The sequence below is a fragment of the Nicotiana attenuata genome, unplaced genomic scaffold, assembly GCF_001879085.1.
Source record: "Nicotiana attenuata strain UT unplaced genomic scaffold, NIATTr2, whole genome shotgun sequence".
In the NCBI taxonomy this organism is placed as follows: Eukaryota; Viridiplantae; Streptophyta; class Magnoliopsida; order Solanales; family Solanaceae; genus Nicotiana; species Nicotiana attenuata.
In genome coordinates this window covers 284,859-298,132 of record NW_017671116.1, presented here as the reverse complement: position 1 = coordinate 298,132, position 13,274 = coordinate 284,859, and the positions used below count along the sequence as shown (strand labels likewise).

Genomic DNA, 13,274 nt, shown 5'->3' with positions numbered 1-13,274 from the left:
TTCTGCTAAGTCTTTTGATTGGCTCGAAAAAAGATATTATTACGTAAGTTATTACTTGTATTTTGTTTTAGTTATTTTATCGTATACTTATTATTAATCATTTTTCAGATTGCAGGCAACAATGGCAGAGAGACTTGGTATATGTGCAATCACTCCCGATACACCAAGTTGGACGTGCAAGGTGCAAGTTGTAGATATATGTCGACCAAGAGAGAGTTCAGACAGAAAGATAAAGTATTTGAACATGATCTTCCAAGATGAACAGGTATGCAAGTTTTCCAAATTTATTTTTCTTCTCTCTCTGGTGTGTGAGTTATTTCTGCATATCTTATTCATTTGTTGCACTTTCTTTGTTGGCTATTGTTATCTGGGTATGTGTAGTTTATACTCTTTTTTTGGGTATCATTAGTTTTTTTTTCTTTTGCGCAGATTCTTGTTTACTTATACATAGACGTGTACATGGATGACTTTTCAATGTTAGCTACAAATCTGCCTATCTTCTCCTTTTTTTTCATAATGAAACTTAATTCTTTTTGCCATCTTCAATAATTAGATGATTCTTTGACAAAATATTTCCTGATATGCCTGAACCAAAAAAGAATTTTTACCTACCCATGAATATGTAATATTTTGTTGAGAATAAAGAGATTCTAAAAGTCCCCATTTTAAGATATATTCTGTCTTAGATAATTTTCAGCTTAGATTTTCCTTATCCAAAAGGAAACAAGATAAGGGGAAGCATACACTTAGCCTTACTTTATTTGTTAAATATCTTTAAACTAATTGCTTACATTCTCCACATATGAGTCTTCCACAATTTCTTTGTTGGTTGCTTACAGGAAGACCAAATCAAAGCAATCATTTATGTGATGACATCCCCAATTATGAAAAGATATTCAGACTATTTCATACCTACTTGATAACGGGTGCACGCATACAACTATCAAATTTGAGATACGAAAAACCGTTGCATACGTTTGAGTGGGTTATCGACAAAAAAACCATAATTGATCCAATTAACAAAGACAACCCAGATGAAGAAGAGTTGCCGCCACCCACTAGACTTACTGTGACGTCCTTTAGAGACATTAAGGATCAAGCCTCTCGATCTATCAAGAATCCAACTAAGAACATAGAACACAGTATGAAAATTTTATTCTTTAATCAACGAACAAGTAGTTTAATAGAACTTGTGAATTTACTATTTTATAAATTTACTTATTAACTTTAAATCCTTCTGTCAATAGATGTGCTTGCAATTGTTGTCAAGTGCTTTCTGCCAAGATATGTTGCAAGTCTGCAGAAAAGATTGCAGGAACTCATCATTATTGATACACGGTAGATCTATTAGCCAAGTCATAAGCTTTTCAGACACTTCTTTATACTTATTATTTAATTATATAAAAAAGTACTATAAATATTTGTCCCTTCCATTTACACAGGAAGCAAACTTTCACATTCACAATATGGGAAGAAGGTATTATTGCAAGACGTATTGGGGTGTCGAAATACAATGGTAAACTAAAATCAACAATATTTCATCTTATACAAAGAACCAATGTGATTTTGTAATTTCTTAATGTAATTTATGCAAGCACATCATTGACAACAAGGTTTAACACAACCATACAGATTAATCTACCTTATCAACAATGTCTGCAACTACGAAAATGGTATCACATTAATCCTCTGTATATTGTTCATGTTTCTTTCTTATTATTAACATTCTAAGGTGTTGTCATTTTTACTTTTGGGACAGGATCGTAGAAAACAAAGAAATGCTTGCTTCTTTCATTGTGAGGAGCACATCCACATCCGGATCTCTTATTTCTGTTCCAGTGGATGAAGAAATAGTGCCAATTGCAAATGTTCAATCACAGCACGACGTTAGTATAATTTCTATTCACATATTTTATACAATGATATAAGTATTTGTCCTTAAAAAAATTACTCTCACTTTGGTAACATAGGGACACACCTTTTTCATTGAGGCAAAAATATCACTTCCAAGTGACCTCAAGAGTTTTTATGTTTTAATATGTCCAAACTGTGGACAAGAAGTGAGGAGTCTAGTCAGAAGAGAAATTCATTGTATGAACTGCAATCAACAGAATATGTTGACTCCCAGGTACTCTCTTATCTAATTTTATAGATACATCCAAAGCATAATCAGACTCTGCCCTAAACTCTTATTGACTTTCACACATATACTACAAGTGTCGATTTGATGTGAATCTTCAAGATACCTCTGGCTCAATATTTGGAATGGTTATGGGTAAAGAAGGAGAGAAAATATTATCTCTTACTACAGAAGAAGTTTACGAGCGAGCTTCAATTAATGTACGTATTCTAAGTAAATAATTCACACATGATCACTTCACTATTGAACTTGCAAAATAACTTAATATATTTTCTTTTTCCAGAATGAGTCCTTGCAAATGCAAGATGTACAAAGCAGGGTTAGTCAAAAACTATTCAAATTTCAAGTGAAAAAAGCATCCGCACGCAATTCAGGAGCAACATCTGAAAAATTGTATATTGTATCATGCGTTGAAAAAGAAAATATCATTCATTCTCTCCCTGCACCAACCACAACGGATATAGGTGAAGGCAGCAAGAGAAAGAAAGAAGATTTGTCTTCCTCTGATGGAGAAATAGAGGTAGCAACTGAACGAGGTGAATTGTTCAAGCTAAAACAAAAACTGGAGCCAACGACTCCAGTGAAAATGAAATGAAGTCACTCAAAAATTTCTCTTCCTCATTCATTGTTTGAATTATATACTACACATATCCTTTAACAACAAGCATTTTCATTTTCATCTTCTTCTTTTTTCCCCGAAAATATTTGCAGGTTAATCAGCTCCTTTTTGCGATCAGTTTTGGCTTTCATGGAACAAAGGTAACTAAATAGTAAACCACCTCAGAGAGAGTTTGTATATTCTGATGTCATGTCAACTCCTATGCGTTTATCCACAAAATAGAAATGACCTACCAGTGTTGTGAAAAGCGCTCACTTCAGCGCTTAAAGCGCGAAGCGAAGCACGTTAGTTGAAGCGTGCGCTTCTGCCAAAAAGCGAGAAGTACGATTGTAGCGAGAAGCGACAGCAGCGAGTGTTTCAGTATTTAAGTGACTGCCAACATTAAAAAAATGTGTCTTTTTTCAAACATCATTGAGGAGCAGAGCAAAATTCAAGCTCACCGAGTTCAAGGTCAGGTATGTGATTTCTTCTTCTTCTTCTTCTTCGCTCCTAAAATAGTGACGAAATGCTGCCAATTTTTTTTTCCTTCAGTTCTTCTTCTTCGTCTTCTTTTTATTTTTGTTTCGGTCCTTAAAATCGCAGCGAAATGCTGCCCAATTTTTTTCTTACTTACTACCAATTTTTCCGTTTTAGCCCTCCAGTTCTTCTTAGTTCTTACTGCCATTTTCTTACTAACTGTCATTTTTTTCTCGCTTTAGCAAAAAGGAACTTCTCGCTTTTCCTCGCTTGACGCTCTTCACAACACTGACCTACCTACTAAAACTTAGAAAGTTAGCAACATATGTACATGTGGTAGTTCTGTAAAAATTCTAATTGGCTCCATTACATGTAAATTTATTTAAAAAATTCCTATTCATCAACAGTTGTTTTGCAGGAAAATAAATTTTGCAGTGCAGCTTGCTTTTCACTTTTTCTCCTGTGCACAAATATTCCAGTAACCACTTTGTTCCACTAACCATAGGCATGAAACAAAGGTAATCAAAACTACCTCTTGACCTTATGCTTCACTTGCATCTCTTTAATAGTAACTATTGTGCTGCAAGTTTGAGCAATACTTTTTGAGAGGATAATGTTATCCAATTTCTGTTCTTGAAATGGATCATTCTACAGCAGCAGATAGGGATCCTAAAACTGCAGAATTTGTAAAGGATAAGAATTGATTTATTATATGTAATTGCTTAATTGTTATTAAAGTGGAAATATGATTAGCATTTTCAGTTCTGCTTTGAACCGTATCTTCTGTCTTATCCTTTGGAGTTGCTCCATTTGAAGATTGAGAACCTTGTGTTTCTTGCAACATATTGATTGAAAAAGATTTTATAATGATATTTTCCTGTCTCACTGTAAAGCTTCAGTAATATATATCTTATATCCTACAGTTGCTCGTGTTAGTGTAGTATATTTGGTATCGACTACTTTAAATAACCTGCTTCCATATTTTCAGGAGTTCTGAATTTTGACATTTTGATGTTATAATTTTTTATGTCACAGATAAATGATCTGGTAGATATTGCTCGATGTGTGGAAAATACACCTTTAGATGATGATCAGTCTGTGTCCTATTTGCTCTCTTGCCTTGAAGATATGAAAGTTGTGACGGAACGCAGAAAGTTGGAAGCACTTACAGTGGAAACGTTGGGAAACCGGATAGAAAAGCTGATAAGGTAATTTAATCGCTTGCTTGTGATTTAACCTTGCTGGTGCTCTCCGAGAAAAAGATAAATTGTAAGAAGTGAAAGGAAGGAATAATACTTTTTTTGATTGTTTCACATTTTGGTGGTAATGCGGACTTCAAAAATTGTTGGTATGTCGATTTTGAACTGATTGCGAGTTTATCTAAATGTAATCATTGATTACTCTTCTAGGCTGTATGGAGTGATAAATCGTATATGATTTACTTGACAACATTCTTTTGCATTAGGAGATATGAGTTGAAGTAGTAGATGAGAAAATATTGTTGACTATTGTTTGGCTCATACATGGCATAAATCTGCATTAACATGAGAACAATACTTTTATGATAGAGAATAAGATAGATAAGATTCATTCTTTATCGTCTTAGGTGTTGGTCCTTCATTGTCTATTTGTTGCCGTTATCTACATGCACGAAAATAAATTCTTTGATTCAACGAATACACATAAAGAATGAAACTAGACAAATTAATAGGTAAAGGTAAGGTGATTTACCGTTCTTATTTGTAATAGGCATTTCTGTTTTTTACAAGTTGGAAGAATGGTAGATGAAGGAAGAAGTAACTCATAAATCCAGTGTTTTCCTCCTCATATGTTTGTTACTGGCTTAGTTTTATCTTTTTGTTTCTAAGTTTATCTGTTGGTAGATTTTCATTTCATCTTTCTTGCCTCTTTCTGAGTATTATTTTTGTTTATAAAGTAAAATAGTACATTCTCAAAGTTTCTCATTTTTTGCGAAGGAATTTCCTACTCTAAATTGTGATAATTAAAAACAGAATAAAGAAGATTGCCAAAGCAAAAGACAATTGGTCCGCATGATGGTAGGTGAGCAGTGACGAGTAATCTATAGTTATTCAGGGAATTAGCTCTTCCTTCCAAGTCTCCTAAATATCTTTAATTTTTTAATGCTTGTTGGGAAGTGGTTGACTCAAGAGACTCTTCTTAGGAGTAACCTGGTTTATACAAAGTAAATGAAGGTCACCAATGAGTCAGTGAGGTGAAATTGTCTGCTTTACAAATGTTGTAGAAGTGGGTGCCATGAAAGTGTTTCTCAAGAAGGAGGCACTACATAAAATTTTAATTTTCATGTTGGTAGTTGGAGTTTGTATGGATTCAGGTAAAGCACAAATGAGTTTTGGTGGAAAAAATAAATATGAAACTGATTGCTTTGGCATGTCATTTGAGATTAGTTCATTTTCCCCATAGCTTGGGTGTTCAAGAAAGAGCTTGAGACCTATATCTCTTAAGAATCCTACAATCTTTGTCGTCTCATATATTATGTTTAAGAACCTCACAAAAGGTCTCGATTGACAAGAACAAGTCGGGCATATGCAGAACACTTGAGAATTATCTTTGTTCACTTAGAAAACATAGGTGACATCTTATTTTCCTCCTGGTGTTGTATATAATGTGTAATTGTTCTCTCCTTACAATTGATAGCTTTCTTATTACATATAGAAATGGTGCATTACTTCCATATTCATTGAATAATCTTTTTCAGATATTTTGTTTAAACTCTGCAATGGAGACAATAAAATATTGGTCTTCTTTTGGGTACTGAATTTTGGATATAACTTTAGAATCAGATGACATTTCCCCATTTGCTTATGTGCCACTTACGTATATTGTTATCTTCAGGTTAGTCTGCATGGAAAACAAGTTCTTTCACGGAAGAATGACCATGGTGAAGAATTTCTAATGCATGCTTTTCCATGTCATTCAGTGAATAGCAAGATGAAGCATGGGTTACCAGTTGCAGCTCTTAAACTCAAGATTTTATCCAATCTCGCCAACATGAACATGTAGCAAGCTTAAGAATGTACCTGTACAACTTTGTTCCGCATATACATCTATATGTAAGATGTACTTTATGGTAATATTAAACACATTATGCCAATATTTAGTTTTGTGGTACTACTATCTTGCGCACAACAATTACACACAAATGCCTGTGCAAAAGCACGGGCTCAGACCATCTAGTTCCTAAATAAAAGTAAGCTTAAAAAAAACAAATAGCTACTTATATTTTTCAACTACTCCCTCCGGTCCAAAATAAGTGATATTTTGAATGTTTTCACACAAATTCACCTTTTAGCATTAAAATTGACCATTTTAACATTTACTATCTCACATAAATACTCCTTACACATATTCCAACACTATTTACTCCAAGGACAATGTAGGAAAAAATAATTAATTCATTCTTGAAATCTGAAAAAATCACTTATTTTAGACCACAAGAAAAAGGCCAAAAAATCACTTACTTTGTACTGCTTCAGCTTGCCGAAAAGTATTTGGGCAATGTTGACCTTAGTAAGTCTTAGGAGAAGTAGAGGCAAGCCTGAAAAGTATTTGGGCAAGGTGATTAGGCGGGACATTGTAATGCTTCAGCTTGCCGAGAACATGACCCTTGATAGAAGGGTGTAGAGATCGAAAATTGAAGTAAAAGGTTAATAAGTAGTCGAGTGATTTTCTTTTCTTTTCAGTTCCACTAGTATTAGTCGTTCCCCACAGTAAACTATCTGATAGGTTTCCACTACGCCATGCAGAAATTTTTGTTTCCTCCACAATATAGCACCCTTGAAATCTGAGAAAATGAACAAAGCAGAAAAGGAAGAAATCCAGTAATAAATCACAAGGTATGTTTATTTCTGCAATATATACAAAGCAATTTAGATTTCCCCTTACAAGCATCCCTAACAGGTGCCCCTAGAAATAAGACATTTCCAAACACGAAGCACCCACTTCAAGTCATTAATTTATTAGTACAGTCGTCGGAATTGCCGAGGGAACAACCATATTTGATGTTAATGAGTAAATTAAGATAATGCACAACATAGTAATGATACAAGGGCTAGATCCTGGCGAAATGAATCACCAGAACCCTTCTTTTGCCATCTTCAGAAAGTTGCAGAGTGTAATGTTTGGAAGATCAGCTGAACCCGCCTTCTTCTTCTTTATCTTAGTCACTTTCACAGCCTTGTTGCCTTCTGTTTGCGAGGTTGTTACGGAGACCAGGTTGTAGAACTGTTAAAACACAAGTAAGCAGTCATAAGATGGACCATAAAAGATTAGTCCACATATCAGATTAGCATCATATGTGCATTCTCTTTTAAGGTAAAAGCAACATTTCCTGAGACTGCAGATTGTTTTCTTCTTACTTAACAATACAACTTTGAACATCTAGAGGCACTGTTCTACAGCCATTCCAAGTTCCCAAGTTCAACGCTCATGTCAGACCCGAAGTTGAAGCAGTGTTCAATGTTATTATGACATATATATGATGTAGTGCTGCAATGATGAAATCTAGACATTATTGCTCCACAAAGCATACCTCACAAACACCGTGCAGCAATAACCGATGGAAGGGGTCTTGAACCCGTAGCACAAGCACCTCTCCATCACCACTTTCCACAAATGCTCGTACACATTGCTACAGTAAAATATCCAAAACTCTTGTTAACAACAGAAACAAAAGAAGGGGAAGAGAATGGTTGGAGAGGCAGCATAAAATAATGAAACTGTAAAAATCAAATCCTATGGACTATCAGAAATACCGCCAAGGGTAAGGTTATTTAAGAGTTAATCCCACAAGTTATAAGAGCAAAAAGATCAAGACCAACTAAAAGACATGAAAGGGAAAAGGAAACAGGGCATGAAAGGATAGCCACCTAGATGATTCAATAAAAAGGGAAACAGTTGTACATAACAAATGAAGTACATAACTTGGCTTGACGCACTCCTAATGCCACAGCAAGCATGGACTCATTCACTACCCTCAAACTATAGTTTATAGCCAAGCCTAAAAGAAAATCCTTGTTATTTCTTCTTATTACACTAATCTCCAACTCGAGTACGAACTACGAAGGAGTAGACATCTAAGTTGTTGAGCGTGTAGATTATTTTGCAGCTCCAGTAATCCCAACGTAAACCAATTAGCCCACAGAGCAAGCTTAAAATTTCTTTTTTAATAACAACGGTGTTCGGGCCAGCGTGCGCCCTCGACTATCCACCGGGTACCTGCTACCTCCTACCGGCACAAGTATGAGGTAACTATCCCCATGAACTTAGATAGATGAGAAGAGTTCATTGTCGACTCTACTGGAACTCCAATATGGGTTCCCAAGGTTGTCACTTCAACTCAGCATTCACTGGCCACTTCCCTTGGAGGCCCAACAAGCTTAAACTTCTATCAAAACCTTATTACATATCAAGTCGGTGTTTGTTGCAACACCTTCAGAACAATGACAGATGCAATAGCTGAATAATATTTGCATAAGAACAACACATACAGAAGAAAAAATTGAAGACAAGGGGGCTAATAATACCTCATAGCTGCTGACCAATTCAGGGAGAAAGTTACGTCGAAGTGCCTCTCTTGTTCGGCAATCCACTCTATGCCATGCAGTCAACACTGCAACCTTATCATTATCCACGCAATTTTTCCGCTTCGATGTTTTGCCTTCAAGAGCATCCATTATGGTAGCCTAACCAAATAAGAGCATATAGAAGACCATAAGACAATTTTGCAACATCACAAGTCAAATTCCAAGAAAGAGCATCACTAAGCAAACTTTTGAAACAGAGGGGTGAAGACATACTACATCAAGAGTTAATCACGAATTTCACATAGTAAATTATTATTCAACAGTGAACTGTGCTTTAATAAGTAGTTCAATTCAAATATGACGTAACAGCAGGCCTTTCATATCGCTAAATTGTCTTAAGGAAACCATTCCCAAGAAAACCAAAGGAAAGAATACATGCTTATCAAAAAAGAGGGGGATGAAAATACATAACGTCGAAAGAAGTCATCGTTTATACAATAAACACTACTCGAAGTAAATGTTGCCAGGTTTTTAGGAAGTAAATACACTTTACAGAGACAGGAAAGCATAATAACCTCCTTATCCATGTCTATATTCCTGAATTTGTCCCACTCTTCCACATTCGTCAAGCAAAATACTGAGAGTGGCACATCATCACCTGCAGAAAAAGAAATATTAATATGTTAATATCAGAAATAAAATTTAGTGTGTAATAAGTTCGATAGAAAAGTACTCATTCTTAAATATAAAAAAAGTTCAATTGAAAAGTATATATATTTGACAAAAGAGTATGAACAGCCGAAGAGCTTCTATATGACTAAGATGAAACCGCTATGTAAAAATATAAAATCACAACCATGAGTTATAACTGGACCATTATCACATTCACGGCCCTGCTTGAAAACACACGCACTTCTGCTTCTACTTCAAGATATTTGAACTCAAAGCCCTCGTCACTTTTGGTGCAATGATATGGCATTTCTTCCTTTTTCTTGTTTTCCTATTCAATATTTAACATATTTTGTGCTCTTTAAGTAAATAAATCGTGACATAGAAGACATATATGCATGACTGTATCGTGTTCAGAGCAAAAGACGAAGGATGATACAACTGTTTCCCTGGACCAAAAAAACTCTCTATGCAGTATGTATGCTAATATTGTTTTTCTTTTAACAAGAAAGAAGTGTATGTGCAAAAATAATTGTGCTAAATAATCTTTGCCAGGTATGCATCCTTCTTTGCTAGAAAATATATTTCTTTTGCTTCAAGATGTTTCAAATTCAGCGAAGACAATGAATGTAGAAACTTAACCTCTATTAATAATAGCTAGAAAATTAAGAACTGCTTGTAGTACCAAAAGATAATTAAAAATGCATATCCAGCTCTGACACCACAAGCTCTATCCAAATTGACTCATGCTAGGTTTTTTTTTGTTCAGATAATAATGCTTTTTTCTGGTATAACCATTTGGTATCCGGAACCCATTGGCCCGATTAATCCAAATTCGAGCTGCATAGGGTCCATTATGTTTTACCAGTGTAACATGGGCACCTTATGTTTCATCAGTATTAGGGAAGGTGATGAACTATCTCCAAAGCTTGCTTCCAAACAGAAACAACGGTAAAATGTACATCACTCAGAACAGTAAATGATCAATTACAGATAATATCACACCCAAAAATATCTTACCAAAAGGTGGTGGGGCAAACAACCCTCTAATTTCTTCTGCATTTAAACGAGGAACAAGTTCCATTAAAAGACGATCGTTCAACCATCTGCGAGATCTCCTATTGCTGACCTGAAATGATAATGCCTTTGGCATATTTAACTCGGAATATACAACATCTAAATACATATTAGCTGGATAAACAAGAAAAGAATCTTGGAAACCCATGCTAGATTCAAGTTTTCAAAATGCAAAGAAACTACCCAACCCTAAACACTACTACATAATGGTTGCTCCACCAAGCATGTAGAATCAGGGGCGGAGCTAGAGCGTAGCCAGCGGGTTCAGCCGAACCCGGTAGCTTTGGTTCGAAGCTTGTATTTGTCTTGAAAAATTCATTGAATATGTATAAATTATCAATTTAGAACCCAGTAACTTAAAACAATTAGAATTCTGAACTCATAAGCTTGAAATTCCGGCTCCGCTTCTGTGTAGAATTAAACCAACTGAGGAGCTAACCATCTACTTATCCAAAAATTACCAATCAAGCTACGATATGAATTGCAAATACAAAATAAACAAAGCCTTTAATCTCAAAAACTGAGATCACAATAGCAATTACCAACTGAGAAATGGGCATGAGTATTTAAGTTAATAAAAATAAATTGACTGCCAAAAATAGATGCAAAGAAAATTACTTTTCCAGCCAAGCTTTCAAGAAACTCGATCTTTTTCTCGATAGCTATCCCTCGGGACTTCACATTTTCTCCTGCAATCCATCCCTTGGGAATAAATTACTGATTTTTCCAAATCACCATGAGAACACAGCACAAAGTAGCAGTATAGAGTTGGATTCAGGCCCATAATAATAAAATGAACTAAACAAAGCATAAGGCCATCAAGATTCACTTTAAAAAAAGGGAATAAATCTCAAAAGTGCAATAAAATCATAAACTGTTAGATATTGAATTCTACTACAAAATAAAAGCAACCAAAAGTTTGCACCTTTGGGATCATCAAAAAGGGAAGACATCATGAGAAGATCTTGTTCTGTCTGCAAAATCTGAGAAGTTGCCATGATGGATTTTTGAGTTGAGTATATCAAAGATTGTTCCTTTTTTTAAAAAAAATTGGGTTGGTGATTTCCGTTTATTTATAGACGAAAACGGGAAGCTGGATGTACGAGGAAGAATATGAGGAATATGCCTGCAGTTTGTGCCAATGCTTGTTTTGCTTATCCTTCTGGGATTGGGCCCAAATGAAANACCCAAATTCGAAATACGCAAATACAGTAAAGACAAGTCATAACTCTAACAACTCCGATAGTTTTTACACCTTAAGTCTTAACCAGCAAGCGTCAATCAAATAGTCAAAACCTTTCAAGGTGATAAAAATAGTTTCAAATATACTTTCATTCAAATAAATGTTACTTTTTCAAAAAGAGTTACTTTCAAAATTAAATGTTTTTCGAATATAATTTTTTCAAATAGATAACCTTCGCATATCAGTCACCCTGTGACACCTCATCTCATAATCATACATTACGGGTCTCAATACCTGAACCCTAACACTTGGCATCCTATGCCCTCATCACACCTCCTGATCATACTGACAACTCACGTGCCCCAAAAGAGTCATTCTCACATGGAAGGCAAATAACAAGGGTGTGCGTCTATACTCAGAAATCTCAATGAGCCTCCTACCCGATAAGGGTGATTAACCACGTGTATGCTTGTGCAAGTGTCCTAACATAGTTCGTACCAACAAGTAAGTATAAGGAACATAACGGACCGCACATATAATGTTTACATAGGGATAGGATCAATGAAAACAACAGCTCAGAACACAGTGATATTAACAGGGGATCTCCCAGGATAGTATTTAAGTTAATAAAAATAAATTGACTGCCAAAAATAGATGCAAAGAAAATTACTTTTCCAGCCAAGCTTTCAAGAAACTCGATCTTTTTCTCGATAGCTATCCCTCGGGACTTCACATTTTCTCCTGCAATCCATCCCTTGGGAATAAATTACTGATTTTTCCAAATCACCATGAGAACACAGCACAAAGTAGCAGTATAGAGTTGGATTCAGGCCCATAATAATAAAATGAACTAAACAAAGCATAAGGCCATCAAGATTCACTTTAAAAAAAGGGAATAAATCTCAAAAGTGCAATAAAATCATAAACTGTTAGATATTGAATTCTACTACAAAATAAAAGCAACCAAAAGTTTGCACCTTTGGGATCATCAAAAAGGGAAGACATCATGAGAAGATCTTGTTCTGTCTGCAAAATCTGAGAAGTTGCCATGATGGATTTTTGAGTTGAGTATATCAAAGATTGTTCCTTTTTTTAAAAAAAATTGGGTTGGTGATTTCCGTTTATTTATAGACGAAAACGGGAAGCTGGATGTACGAGGAAGAATATGAGGAATATGCCTGCAGTTTGTGCCAATGCTTGTTTTGCTTATCCTTCTGGGATTGGGCCCAAATGAAACCCTAACCAGATGAAATGGGACGAAGTGTTTGTTACACGTAATGTGGTTACGAGGTCCAATTGGCAACGAAAGTTGTCACCTTCTACCAATCAAAATGCAGGAAGTATTACATGAGGAGGGGCCTATGTTCTGCTTTGGACACCTGTCCTAGATCCGGATCTTGTAAGCATCTTGCCCCATAAAGGTGTGTTTGGTTTTCAATTTTGGATGGTTGCTTAAATGTTTAAAAAAATATTTTCCTTATGAATATATTTTTCTTTAACTTGAAGTAGGGGTGTTTATGGTTCGGTTTGGGTCGTTCTTCCCGAAAAAGAAACCAAATCAAGTAA

General features: G+C 35.3%; 1 protein-coding gene and 1 long non-coding RNA gene across 4 annotated transcripts; one reads left to right on the top strand and one right to left on the bottom strand.

Annotated features, from left to right (window-relative positions):
• The first annotated feature begins 3,655 nt into the window (after positions 1-3,655).
• LOC109206018 lies at positions 3,656-6,287 on the top strand. The gene is made up of 3 exons (XR_002064775.1): positions 3,656-3,733; positions 4,251-4,423; positions 6,090-6,287. It is a non-coding gene; the product is annotated as an uncharacterized LOC109206018 (long non-coding RNA).
• A 784-nt stretch (positions 6,288-7,071) lies between these two features.
• LOC109206017 (R3H domain-containing protein 4) lies at positions 7,072-12,986 on the bottom strand. 3 transcript variants are annotated; one of them, XM_019368783.1, is made up of 7 exons: positions 12,686-12,986; positions 12,379-12,449; positions 10,469-10,577; positions 9,355-9,437; positions 8,780-8,938; positions 7,786-7,884; positions 7,072-7,478 (listed from the first exon to the last, which is right to left on the bottom strand). In XM_019368783.1, exons 1-7 carry the CDS (start codon positions 12,756-12,758, stop codon positions 7,326-7,328), a joined length of 747 nt encoding a protein of 248 aa, XP_019224328.1. In that variant the 5' UTR covers positions 12,759-12,986; the 3' UTR covers positions 7,072-7,325. The 3 variants fall into 3 exon arrangements, with proteins under 3 accessions (XP_019224328.1, XP_019224329.1, XP_019224327.1); XM_019368782.1 differs by lacking the exons at positions 12,379-12,449; positions 12,686-12,986 and adding exons at positions 11,144-11,214; positions 11,451-11,703 and having other exon boundaries at positions 7,076-7,478; XM_019368784.1 differs by lacking the exons at positions 12,379-12,449; positions 12,686-12,986 and adding an exon at positions 11,451-11,703.
• Positions 12,987-13,274: the final 288 nt, after the last annotated feature.